The sequence below is a fragment of the Cheilinus undulatus genome, linkage group 1 (genome assembly GCF_018320785.1).
Source record: "Cheilinus undulatus linkage group 1, ASM1832078v1, whole genome shotgun sequence".
In the NCBI taxonomy this organism is placed as follows: Eukaryota; Metazoa; Chordata; class Actinopteri; order Labriformes; family Labridae; genus Cheilinus; species Cheilinus undulatus.
The window spans coordinates 29915774-29929077 of record NC_054865.1 but is presented as its reverse complement, the minus strand read 5'-3'; the positions used below and the strand labels follow the sequence as shown (position 1 = coordinate 29929077).

The window sequence follows — 13304 nt, the reverse complement described above, 5'->3', positions numbered from 1 at the left end:
ATGCAGGTGATTTAGGATTTTTGTGGGCAATTTCTGTTAAATTGTGCTTTAGTTTTTGAGTTACAGCCCTCCAGTTAACCCAGTGATAAAGCTAAGATTGCTTATGTGATTAATTTACTACGTGGTAGAGCAGCGAAATGGGCAGCTGCTTTGTGGAAGAACTCCTCTCCTGTGTTATCCACTTTTGCTATTTTTTCTTCTGAGCTTAGCAAGGTTTTTGATCATCCCATTAAAGGGCATGAAGCGGTCAAAAGATTGTTAATGCTAAAACAAGGGTCTCTGTCTGCCGCTTCATATTCCATTGATTTTTGTATCCTGGCCAATGAATGTTGGTTGGGATGAAGCTGCATTAATGGGGCTCTACCTTAAAGGGTTATCCGAGCAGTTAAAAGACGAGTTAGCTTCCAGGGATGAGCCCTCCTCTCTAGAGGAGCTAATTTCACTCTCAATTAAAATTGACAATCACCTGAGGGAAAGGTTTAGAGAGTGAGCTACCAGACCCCGTAGTGTGGCGCCCCCCTCTGGGACTGGGTCTCCTGAGCAACCCCCCTCTTCCTCGCTGGCTCCTTCGTCCCCCGCTTTTAGCTCTTCAGCACCCCCGGTGGCCTCGGAGGAACCCATGCAGCTTGGTAGAGCTCGACTGGACCCACACGAGCGCCAGAGGCGTCTGAGCAACAGACTCTGCATCTATTGTGGTCTAGCCGGACACTTCATTGCCTCCTGTCTCTCGACAGTAAAAGACCAGGCTCATCATTGACAGAGAGCGCCATGGTGAGCCAAATCTCCTACCCCCCGGCTCTCCCCCTCGCATGTCCCTTCCTGCTACCCTCCTCTGGGACCAACACTCTGCCCCTCTTCAGGTGTTAATTGACTCAGGTGCCATTGATAATTTCATCCATGAAGGATTAATTCAACAACTTCAACTCCCACGTGAACCCTTTCCCTCTCCCAAGAAAGTGAATGCCCTGGATGGCCGCCTCATCTCCCAGGTCATGCACCAGACCACACCCCTCACTCTTCTCCTCTCCGGCAATCACAGAGAAACCATTCAACTGTTCATCATCCCCTCTCCTATTTCCCCAGTTGTCCTTGGCTACCCCTGGCTCCAGCAGCACAATCCTCAGTTCGATTGGAGGAACTCCATCGTCTCCAGCTGGAGTCTTTCATGCCACTCTGAATGTCTCCTGTCAGCCAATCCCAGAGCCCAGAACCCTCAGAACCCCCTTTGCCTCTCGACCTATCTAGTGTCCCCTCCGAATACCATGACCTCGCCCCTGTCCTCAGTTAAGATTTGGCACGCACTCTACCCCCCCACCGCCCTTATGATTGTGCCATAGATCTCCTCCCTGGAGCTCCCTTACCCACCTGCCGCCTTTACAATATCTCTCATCCTGAAAAGGAGGCCATGGAGGCCTACATTGAGGAGTCCCTAGCCAATGGATTCATTAGCCCTTCTTCCTCTCCACTAGGGGCAGGCTTCTTCTTTGTGAAGAAGAAGGACTCCTCTCTGCGCCCTTGTATAGACTTTAGAGGACTGAATGATATCACTGTTAAAAACAAGGCACCCCTCCCTCTCATCGACCCCTCTTTTGAGCCACTCTGCCACTCTCAAGTCTTCTCCAAATTGGACCTACGTAACGCCTATCACCTCATCAGAATTCGGAAAGGTGATGAATGGAAAACCGCCTTTAACACCCCCCTTGGGCATTTTGAATTCCAGGTGATGCCATTCGGACTCACTAATGCATCTGCCGTTTTCCAGACGCTCATGAACGACATTCTCAGAGACATGCTCAACCGCTTCGTCTTCGTCTACCTAGATGACATCCTTATCTTCTCCAAAAACCTCCAAGAACACAGACAACATGTCCGCCTGGTCCTAAGTGCCTCCTAGAGAATAAACTCTATATCAAGCCAGAGAAATGTGAGTTCCACACCCCCTCTATTAGCTTCCTGGGCTATATCATAGCCCAGGGACAACTCAAACCTGACCCAGCTAAAATCGAGGCTGTCTCAGAGTGGCCCACCCCTACCTCCAGGAAAGAGCTGCAGCATTTCTTAGGCTTCGCCAACTTCTACCGTCGCTTTATCAGAGACTACAGTAAAGTGGCCCTTCCTCTCACTTGCCTTACCTCTTCCAATATCCCCTTCCAGCTGTCACCAGAGGCCGCTGTAGCCTTCTCCCGTCTCAAGTCCCTGTTTACTAGTGCACCTGTTCTTAAACATCCCGACCCTAAGCTGCAGTTTGTGGTGGAGGTGGATGCCTTGGATACCGGCATTGGAGCCGTGTTATCCCAACGGAGCCCCGAGTCTAACAAATTACACCCCTGCGCCTTCTTCTCCCGCCGCCTGTCTCCGGCCGAGCGTAACTACGATGTGGGAAACAGAATTATTGGCAGTCGTCTGGGCACTCCAAGAATGGCGGCACTGGCTGGAAGGCACTGAAACACCATTCATCATCTGGACAGATCATAAAAACCTAGCCTACCTGCGCTCAGCTAAACGGCTCAACTCCCGCCAGGCTCGTTGGTTCCTCTTCCTCAGCCGTTTCCATTACACCCTCTCATACAGACCAGGCTCCAAAAATCAAAAGCCTGATGCTCTATCTCGACAGCATTCCTCCCCCTCTTCGTCTCCAGAGCCCGACCCCATTGTCCCCCCCCCCGATTTGCAGGGGCAGCTATGTGGGAAATTGAACAAGTTGTTCGTAATGCCCAAAAGGATCAACCGGACCCGGGAAATGGACCCCCTAACCGGCTTTATCTCCCTGATGCCGCCCGCTCTCAAGTCCTTCAGTGGGGGCATTCCTCTAAGCTCTCCTGCCACCCAGGGGTTTCACACACTCTCCGTTTCCTCCAGGAGCACTTCTGGTGGCCCACCATCACCCAGGACACTAAGGAGTTTGTCCTCGCCTGCTCTGTCTGCGCCCGAGGTAAATCATCTCACCAACCCTCTGCTGGTCTGCTGCGCCCACTGCCCATCCCCAGCCGCCCCTGGTCTCACATAGCTGTCGACTTTGTCACTGGAGTACCGCCTTCCGAAGGTAATACTGTCCTATTAACCATCGTTGATCGATTCTCCAAGTCAGTTCACTATGTGCCTCTCATCAAGTTACCTTCTGCCCTAGAGACTGCTAACCTTCTTGTGCTCCACATATTTAAATGGCACGGCATCCCCAGCTATATAGTGTCGGACCACGGACTGCAGTTTGCCTCCCAAGTTTGGAGGGAGTTCTGCAGGGCAGTGGGCACGACGGCCAGCCTCTCATCAGGATATCACCCCCAGACGAATGGCCAGACAGAGCGGGCCAACCAAAACCTTGAGGCTGCCCTGACATGCGTCACTGCTCATCACCCTGCCTCCTGGAGCTCACATCTTGATTGAATACGCTCATAACTCTCTCACCAGCTCCGCCACAGGTATGTCTCCTTTTATAGCATGTTATGGATATCAACCACCCCTTTTTCCTAGCCAGGAGCATGATGTGGTGGTTCCTTCGGTGGGGGAGCATCTCAAGTGGGTCCAGGAGGTGTGGAGGAGAGTTCAGGCAGCTCTCACTTGGACGGCAGAAAGAACCAAACACTTCGCTGACCTTCGGAGATCTCCCGCGCCCGAGTACAAGGTGGGACAGATGGTGTGGCTCTCCTCCCGGGACCTTCCCCTCCAGGTCGAGTCTCGTAAGCTCTTTCCTCGCTTTATTGGTCCCTTCCCTATCACCAAAATCATTAATCCCTCTGTTGTTACCCTGAAGCTTCCCTCCTCTCTCAAGATCCACCCCACTTTTCACGTGTCTCTCCTCAAGCCTGTATCTTCTAATGACCTCATCCCTCCGGCAGTTCCCCCTCTTCCCCCCCGGATCATTGATGATCATCCTGCCTTCACTGTGGACAAGATTCTGGATGTTAGGCCTCGAGGTCGGGGCTACCAGTACCTGGTGGAGTGGGAGGGGTATGGTCCCGAGGATCGCTCTTGGATCTCCCGCAAGCTCATTCTGGATGACTCCCTTCTACGTGACTTCTACACGGCTCACCCGGATAAACCTGGGAGAACGCCAGGAGGCGGTCGTTGACGGGGAGGTACTGTGGTGATTGTGCACATTTCTGTTTTATTTGGAAAACTTCCGGAGATTTGCTTCCTGCTTCGGGCTCTGTTGTGTTTATCTTCACAGAGATTTGGCCCCTCCTCCGCACTGGGTCCGGCATCCTCGCACCTGCACACAATCTTCGCAATCACCACGGCCTCTTGAGCTCTGCTGTGAGGAGCTGCAGGCGCCTGATTATTCCACTCCTACTGTGGTATCGGCCTCATGCTCGCAATTTGTATTTCCAGTGATTTATGGTGCTTTTACCAGTGCTTTCTCGTGAATCTGTGACTTACCTTGTCCGTCTTACGTTTTTTTCAGTGCCGCCAGTGCCTTCGCCCAATCTCTGCTCCACTGCCCGACTCTCACTCACCTCTCTCTCTGGACTGCACATTGCCTCACGGACTCACTCACTCCCCCCTCGCTCTAGACTTCCAGCCTCACGACTCGGACTCCCTCTCGGATCTCTGGCTCTGGACACCCTCCCCCCACCACTAAACTCTATGGACCTCGTGGATCTCCCTCACTCTCTGGCCCAGGATTCCCCCCTCCTCCTCCTCAAACCTGTTCCTGCACAATAAATCTGTAAAAACTGTTGCTTCTGCCTCCGATCTGCTTCTGGGTTCAGATTAAAACAACCTCAATCATTACAATCCCTTTTTTTCTAACAACCCTAATACGTGTAGTCTAACAACTACTTGTAGAAGTGTTGGAATTCTTTCCCATTCTTGCTTGATTTATGCAGCTTCCATTGTCGTATGATGCTCTTCATTTTGTACCTTACATTTTCAATGGGAAAAAATGAGTACTAATGCTGCCTTCACAGATGTGCTAAATACACATGCCACAGGCACTAATACGACCCGACATCATCACAGATGCTGGCTTTGAACATTGCATTAAGATTGATATGGATGGCCCTTTTCCTCTTTTGCCTAAAGGGATCCATTGTCATTTTTTCCTTAAACAATTTCAAATGTGGACTCATCAGACCATAACACACTATACCAGTTTAGGTCAGTCCATTTAAGATGAGCTCAGATTTAGAGAAGCCTGCGGTACTTCTGAATGTTGTTGATAAATGATTTTCACTTTTCATGGTAAAGTCACAACTTACATTTGTAGATGGTTTTCAAAAGTATTCCCAAACCACGTTATAAGTCATGGTCACGGCATTCAATCTGGGTTTTTAATGGAAGACAGGTCTAGACTGCAGCATTGCAGAAATTTGTGGGCTGTGGATGGTAAAATTTCTAAGTTCTTGCAACTGCTCATTAAAGATTATTCATAAACTGTTGAAGTGCTTGTCCACACTGTCTTTCACAAAGTGGAGAACTTTATACTATTGTCGATTGCAAACAACTGACCCTGTCAAGAGAGCTCATTTTACACCCAGTCAGCTGTTAGTAATAAACCTACTTACCTGTGGAATGTTCCAGGTGTTCTTTGAACATTCCAGTACTTTTTCTGTGTCCCAACTTTTTTGGAATATGTTGCAATTCACAGTGTGTATATTTTAAAACCAATTAAGTTGATAAGTTTAAATATTTGATTAAATTAAATTAAGGTTGAAAAAGGATTTTTGACTTTGATTTTTTGAATTTGACACAATATTCTGTGTTTTCTATGAAATGACTGTACGTGGGTGGTAGTGATGGCTGTTTTTGGGATCAGAGTTTGTATGTATTGTTTTATGATTTGGACCTTTGTGTCTGAAGTAGAGAATAAAGTAAATCTAATCCAAACAAGATTACTAACATTTTAGAACAAAGCCAACATGATTTTTCATTCTCCATTAAATCTGAACAAAATTAATCTGAAAGTACAAGAGAACAAACATAAGATAAGGAATAACTTCAATAAAACCCACATGACTGATAGCGTGACTCTACACTTAATACACTGACACAACCCTTGAGTAAAGTTTGAACTTTGGATTTGCTATAAAAAGGCAGATTAAGAGCATATAATTGTAGTTCCTGAACAGATCAGTGCACGCCCAGCAGACAGAGTCTCTAGCTATTGTTAAACATGTTAACTCATGAGCCATGTTAAAAAAAAAAATCCAAAGACTGTTGTGAAATACCAATATATATCAGAGTGCATTAGTAATAATTTTGTCCTGAAAATGCCTGGGAAGTTTCTACTGAGACACGAGATGTAAGGAGAAACAGACGTAGTATCTGTGGTGGAAAAATTGGTATAAAATGCTATGACTTTGTCCAGATAGATACAAACATTTGTCAAAAAGTATTTGTCCATTACATTATAGAGTTGTAATGCCCTTTATCTTACAACACAAAGCCACTGCCTTTGAAGCTGATTTCATTAATCCCTTAAGCTAAAGCATCAGTCCTGTTCAAAGGAACCATACTTGTTAAAACATGCTGCCGTTAATAGAGTAAAATTGTGTCTCCTTTATGTATAAAGAAACATGCTAGATTTCTACCTTTTTGAGTAAACTTTAAAACAAAAAGATTCAGATGTAGGCTGCCATTTTTTCAACGCATTCATGGTAGTGATGCCACCTGATTGCAAGGTACTTCCCACATCTTCTAAACTTAAAACAAAAAGTAAGGCAATTTGTGTTTGGTACATTATTTCTCTGTTGTAACAATGCTTTTTGGTAATAAATCTTATAATGTTGGAAAGCCTTTTTATTACCCTTTTAAATGATGCCACATTTGTAAGGATCATGCATTTGTGGGATGAGCAGCAGAGCTGAGTATGTGGGTTGTGCCCATGAAAAATGTGCCAAATCTTCTCTGCCAATCAACATCAACATCAATTTAATTGTGTCATTCATAAAATAGTTTAAAAATGGTTGACACGTGGTTTTAACTAAAAGAACTCTAAATGAACAGTGTTTCATGGGAATTTTCGTCAACGTGTAAATCTACTTTTGAAAACTTAAGAACACAAAAGCCTTGCAACCCCCCCAAATCTTTAGCGCCCCCCTCAGGGGTCCCAAGGTTGGGAAGCCATGCAATAAATAGTGGTCGGTTGGAGGTATTAGACAACACAGAAATGTATTTTATATAAACAGACTCTGATTAAACAAGGAAACATATTTAAACATTATTTGTATTACATTTTGATAACATTGATCCAGAATAGCAGATTAAATATTTGCTGGCTTCCTCTTCTCCTATCATATACTCTCTTTGGGCATTATCTATTAGTAGCACTGCTACCTTGGCCCTTAAACAAAGGCTTGATTGCTTTATTGTCTTTATTTTGAAAATGTCAACAAAACACAAAAGCATAATTGGTTGACAAAGGACAAAAAAACAGGATAGTTAAAAATAATAAAGTGATCTTTTACACAGTATCAGCATCCATATCCAGCATGAAGCAAAATGTACATGTTTGAAAAAGAGTAGGAGGAAGTTTACTCTTATTTTATCATTCTCATTATTTTACTTCTCTATAGGACACAAGTTACAATAATCTTCTTCTTTGGGACAGAAAATCCTATTTTTAGTTAACTTCTTCAACTGAAATAATTTTTCTTTGGGTTTGTTTTTTAAATCTGTGACTCTGTATCTCAAAATGGAATATACCCTAAAATGTTATAAATAGAATTAGGTTTAACTTTTGTTTGGGGTCAAGGTAAGGGTTAGGATACCAACAGTTAAACTGTTAAAAGCCTGACCTACAAAACCTGATTACAAAATATTTCTTACATAATCCAAGTAGCTAAGTTATCTTAAGCTACATTTGCTACGGCTCACATTGACTTAGCTATAGATAACTCAGCCACATAGCTAATGTAGCCCCAGCTAAACCCACAGCTATGAAACTATGTAAGCTAAGCTATGTGTCTACATTATCAACATAACTATGTTAGCTTTAGCTATGTTTTCAAGAGCTCATGTTGCTAAAGCTGACTGAGCTACATTGGCCAATGTAGTAACAATAATTGCATAGCTATGTTAGCTAAAGCTAAAGGAGCTAAAGTGAGCCACCATTTCACAAGTTTGCTTCTACAGCAGATCTATACATAATACATAAATCCAAGTTTAGACTCATGACCTTTTTCTTTATTTTACTTACAGAGAAAAATGTCATGATTCTAAATTAGGATTAAATTGTGTATGGCTAAATGTTGCTTGGTCCATAATGTTTGCAATGTGGTTACTTAATGAGTACAACCACTGGGCTTTGTTTAAAAGGAAAGTTGAATTAAAAAAAAAACAAACTTAAACTTGAAATGCATTTTACCATAAAATTATGGCACTTCCTTTCTGAGATATACAGTGTCTCAGATGAGCAGACTGTGAGAGTGGTTCTCAGAGATGAATCAGCTGCTGCCAAACCCTTCTCAGCTGTTATACAAATCAACAAAAGGTCAGTAAGATAATAAAGAGCACCAGTGGAAGCACTAAAGATAAAGTATTTCATTAGGAAAATGTGCTTATTAGAAAGCTCACAACATTCATTATGGTCTCACAAATACTTAATAAATTATGATCAAACTGACTTAATAAAGATATTGTCTTTACAGTTTCAGTTATTATGTGAAATGTTGTCATACTGATTTTTAACTAACATCTAAAAATAGCTAAGTAAAATCTGTACATATATTAAAGCCATATTTAATTTTATGAAATTGTCTCCCTTAAATGATTAGTCATGTTTCATTTTTCTCTTACACATTCTGTTGTACAAACATCTAATCAGCATGAAAACAATCAAGAGCACGAGAAGCAAAACTCCACCCAGGAACAGAAAGACATCAAAGGAGTGGTAGGAGTACCAGGGCATCTTAAATGACTGTGCTTTCAGGTGAGCTGCACCTTTATGCCTGATAACAAACTCTATCCAGAAGAGGGCATTATCCAGTGGCTTCAAAGGAGTATCTCTGTGCAGCCTGGAGAGTCTCTGCATGTTCATCCTGTAGGAGGGCTCGGTCAGGACTCTCTGCACTGTCTTCAGGAAGTTGTCGTCTTTGTCCACTGTTTGAAGGCTCAGGATCTCAGCCCCACCTCTCTCTTTGAGGCGCAGCAGATTGTCGTATTGGTCAAAAAACAAAGGAAGACCCACAACTGGGACTCCATGATACATAGCCTCTTGAACTCCGTTTGTTCCTCCATGAGCCACAAAGAGTTTAATCTTTGGATGTCCTAAAATATCATTCTGGGGCATCCAGTCCACCAGCAGGGTGTTGTTTCCCAGACTGGCTGGTTTGTCACCTTTGTGTCTCCAGATGACTTTTTGAGGTAGCTTGGCAAAAGCTGCAGCGATCTCATCTGTCATGTCAGCAGGAAGTTCACTCACAAAAGTCCCCAGAGACATGAGTATGACTCCATGCTCTCCAGAACTCTGCACAAACTCCTCCAGGTGCTCAGGAAGAGGTTTTGCAGGTTTACACTGAAAACCTCCCATGTATACGACATTAGGCATGGTGGGACGAGGGAACTCAAAGACAAAGTCTGCCCTCATGAGCCAAATATCAGCATCAAGCATCAGCTCCTTATAATCAAGACCAGGCCCAAGATATTTGTTGGTAATTTTTTGGTATATTTGGCTAACAATGTGATTTTGTGTTTCTGTTACTAGATGTAAAGCCACATTTTTGACTCTCTGCCAAAAGGTCATCTTGTCAGTGTTTCCAGATCCTGTTATAGGAATGTATGATAAAGGTGAAGGAGCAATAGCAAGGTGAGCCTCACCACCCAATAGCCAGCGAACATTGTAAACCAAAGGAATATTCAAATATTTGGCCAAAATGACTCCTCCACCCCAGCAGGGATCTGTGAGCACCAGATCGAACTCGCTATCCTTCAACTTCTTCAACAGCTCTGTGTCATCTAGGACGCCTCTAACAAAATCCCCCACAGCTTCGTGAGCGTCCACAAATGTGCCAATCATCCCCACAGATGTGTGGAGAAAACTAATCAAGGGAAGAGCCCCTCTCTCAAAATCAATAACCTCTTTTATGATTTTGGTTATGAACTTCTGATCTAAGCTCCTCTCCACTTGAACTGTAAAGGAGTCATAATAGGACGATTTCTCCTTGATGTACCAGCTTTTGCTTGAACGTAGGATTGTGAGACTGTGTTCTTTCTCGTGCAATGCTTGAAGCAGGACATCCATATTTACCCAGTGGCTGCCTTCTATAGGAAGGACCAAGATGTTGCCACCTTGACAAGCTCTGGGAATGAGGATGAGCAGCAGCAGAGCACTGCAGCAACAGAGCAGCCTCATCTGAAATGAAAACATCGATGGTATGAAAAAATAGGAAGAGCGAAAAAGAATCCCCTTTGAACACTTAAAAAATATCTAATTGCAATTGTACTGGTTGACTTGTATTGCAAATTCAGTATGAACGGTTGAATTGAGGGGAATGATCATTTTTATGTCATTCTCATTTTGAATGAGAAAAATGCATGCAAAATTAAGGAAAGGTTTTTGCAAATTATTCTAAAAAAACTCTGCTGGAAAAAAACTGTTTTAAACTAGTATTTTGACACATTTCTGGTAAAACAAATGTTGCACCGTCTGCAATTTGAAAATGCAGTAGGCCGTACTGCAATTGAGTCTATTTTTTAATTGATTGCTGAGCCTTCTATTTAATACTTTAAGTGAACTTTGAATTACCAACTTTTCACATTTACTTGGGTCAGGCCTGCCCACAGAGTTGGCTGAGCCCCTGAAAATACAGCAAATTGGCCCTCCCCAGATCTGATTTATTGATATGTGTGTTGGATCCATAGCATCCTGGCTCACAGTTGCTTCATTTTTGAGTTGAAAAGTGAAAAAGTGCCATTTGTAAAGTGCCATATGTAACCCCTTTCATCTCTGTTTCCACACATTTTTCCACTTTTTACCCGTTTTTGTCCCTTTTAACAAATTTTTTGGCATTTTTTAAACGCTTTCACCAATTACCCACCCATTCTGCCCCTTTATTGCCTTTCTTAACCAATATTTGCAGCTTATTTCCTACTTCTCTCACATTTTTAAACAATTTTGGCCATTTTAAACCAATTTTTGCCTCTTTTAACAATTTTTTGTCACTTTTTAACTGCTTTTCAAAATTTTCCTGCCTTTTGCCTCTCCTAACACATTTTTGCAACTTGAATCCAGTATTTGCCAATTTTACCCCATTTTGCCTCTTTTGACACATTTTTGCCACTTTTAACTACTTTCCATCTTTTTCCACAGTTTTGCACCTTTATTGCCTCCCTTGATCCAGTTTTATGGCTTTCATAGTTTTTTGCTTCTTTTTAGCCCTTTTGGCCATTATTTAATTAATTTTCCCTTAAAGTTATTTCAGTTCCTTCTACTTTATTCTCTAGTATCCTGACAGTTTTGCAAGTCATGTTTGTGCTAAGTCTGACATTACTTTCTAATGGTTTTGAATGTGCCTATTTACATTCAAATTAGCAAAAAGAAAAAAAGAAAAAAAATCTGTTTTCAGAAAACTCTTTATATATTTATTTATTTAATCTAGTTTAAATAAAAGAGGCGGTATCATACCACAGCATGAATAAATTGAATTATTTTCCTTTCCTTCATAAAAGTGGTTATTATTCAGTTTAAATAGAAAACATGGTTATCACAGACTAAGTTTACATTGGACCATGAGCACCTACCATAAGCGGCCTTACTTCTACACCACTTTCACTTAAGTAACCGTGCTTTTACTTGAATAGTCCTGAACTCTTTCCAGCTCTGTAACTTTTGTTTTTTTTATTTATACTGTGTAAATGAGTATTTTTGGGAAATGTTACTACACTCCATTTGGACATATTTTCTCTTACTGTTTCCATCTGTAAAATCATTTCTATCTTTAATGGCCCGACAAACTAAATTATTTTCGATTCCAAACTTGGCATTTTAACACAAGCTCTTGTAGATTCAGATATAGCCTACTCTCTGCAGGACTTAGGACACCACTCCCAATGTCCCGGTTAACGTTAGCTGTTCAAATGACCTAAATTCTGTTTTCGTGAAGTAAACTAAACCTTCAAATATACATAACACGAAGCGTTTCTACTTACTGTTGTGTGTATTTTCACAGGAACAGGGATGGCGTTGGATAACTGTTCGAGCAGAGAGAAGCTGTCCAGCGGGTTCAGATGAGAACAATGCGGAAGAAGACGGCAGCAGACTGTGGTTGACTGGAGCCGGATACTGTGGGAGGTTGTTACAGGTAAAAGTCTTTATATACATGATAAGTTCGTTACGCATCGACAGAATCTCTATTTAAGCATACAGCCTCTCAGCAAAAGTATGTTAGGGTTTATAATGACTGCCACTCTTTGAATAACGTGTACACTTTTGACCCCTTTTGGATAGTTTTACGATGCAGGTACATTATGGTAATAAAACTATTTGTTTTCCTACCCTAATCTAAGCTGATAAGGATAGCCAAACACAGGGAGGATCTTTGTCCAATTGAAGAAAAAGGCATTCGAGCCCGGGCTGCTTATGGCATGTAATTTTTAATTTTGTTATTATCAGTCTGCTAATTATTTTCAGCTAAGAAAACCCCAATTGTCAGGGACCTTGTGTTGACAGCGGTGGAGAAGTTGCACCTTGATCCTTTTGCATGTAGATTAAATGCTTAGACAGAAGTAGCTGCCAGACTTACTTCTGCAGCTTATAAAAGATACAAAAATCCCACCGTTTTTATGAAAGTCATAAAGCAGAAGTGGATCAAACCATTTCGAAAGGGGGATGGTGTGATTTCACGTACAGTACATGTGACTTATGTTACAGACAGGAAATCATTACTGAAGGAAGGTTTATTTTAATTGCTTTGTCAACATGGATATCATTTTATGTCTTTTATAAGTAGGATATTGAAACTTTATACGAAATTGCCTTTTGAATTACAGTTTCTTTTGAATGAATTTTTCAAAAGGGTGATTGTAACTGATAGTTCTCGCCAAGGCAAGGTAAGGTTTATTTGTATGGCACACTTTTTCATCTTGGGCAATGAAAGCCTAAATGCATATTCATGTTTCCATTCAGCCCTATTAATGATAATGGATAACTATCCAAAAGTTCAATTTATTAGGAATTTCAGCATTTACAGTCTGCCTTGTCAAAGAGAGGGGGATAACTAACCCCTCAACCTAACCTTAACCTTAACCTAACCCCACTTCAGGGCTCTAGACTAAACACCTACCCTACTACCTTGCCCTAACCCTTAGAAAATGCTGCATTATTACATGATGGATGGAAAATGTATTACAATATTACATAATGCAGT

General features: G+C 42.2%; 1 protein-coding gene across 1 annotated transcript; it reads right to left on the bottom strand.

Annotated features, from left to right (window-relative positions):
* Window positions 1-7473: 7473 nt before the first annotated feature.
* LOC121509977 (UDP-glucuronosyltransferase 2C1-like) lies at window positions 7474-12180 on the bottom strand. The gene is made up of 2 exons (XM_041787819.1): window positions 12088-12180; window positions 7474-10291 (listed from the first exon to the last, which is right to left on the bottom strand). Exon 2 carries the CDS (start codon window positions 10289-10291, stop codon window positions 8711-8713), a length of 1581 nt encoding a protein of 526 aa, XP_041643753.1. The 5' UTR covers window positions 12088-12180; the 3' UTR covers window positions 7474-8710.
* Window positions 12181-13304: the final 1124 nt, after the last annotated feature.

Excerpts from the sequence above, each read along its gene's own strand:
- LOC121509977 (XM_041787819.1), bottom strand. The coding sequence starts at position 10,291 with ATGAGGCTGCTCTGTTGCTGCAGTGCTCTGCTGCTGCTCATCCTCATT.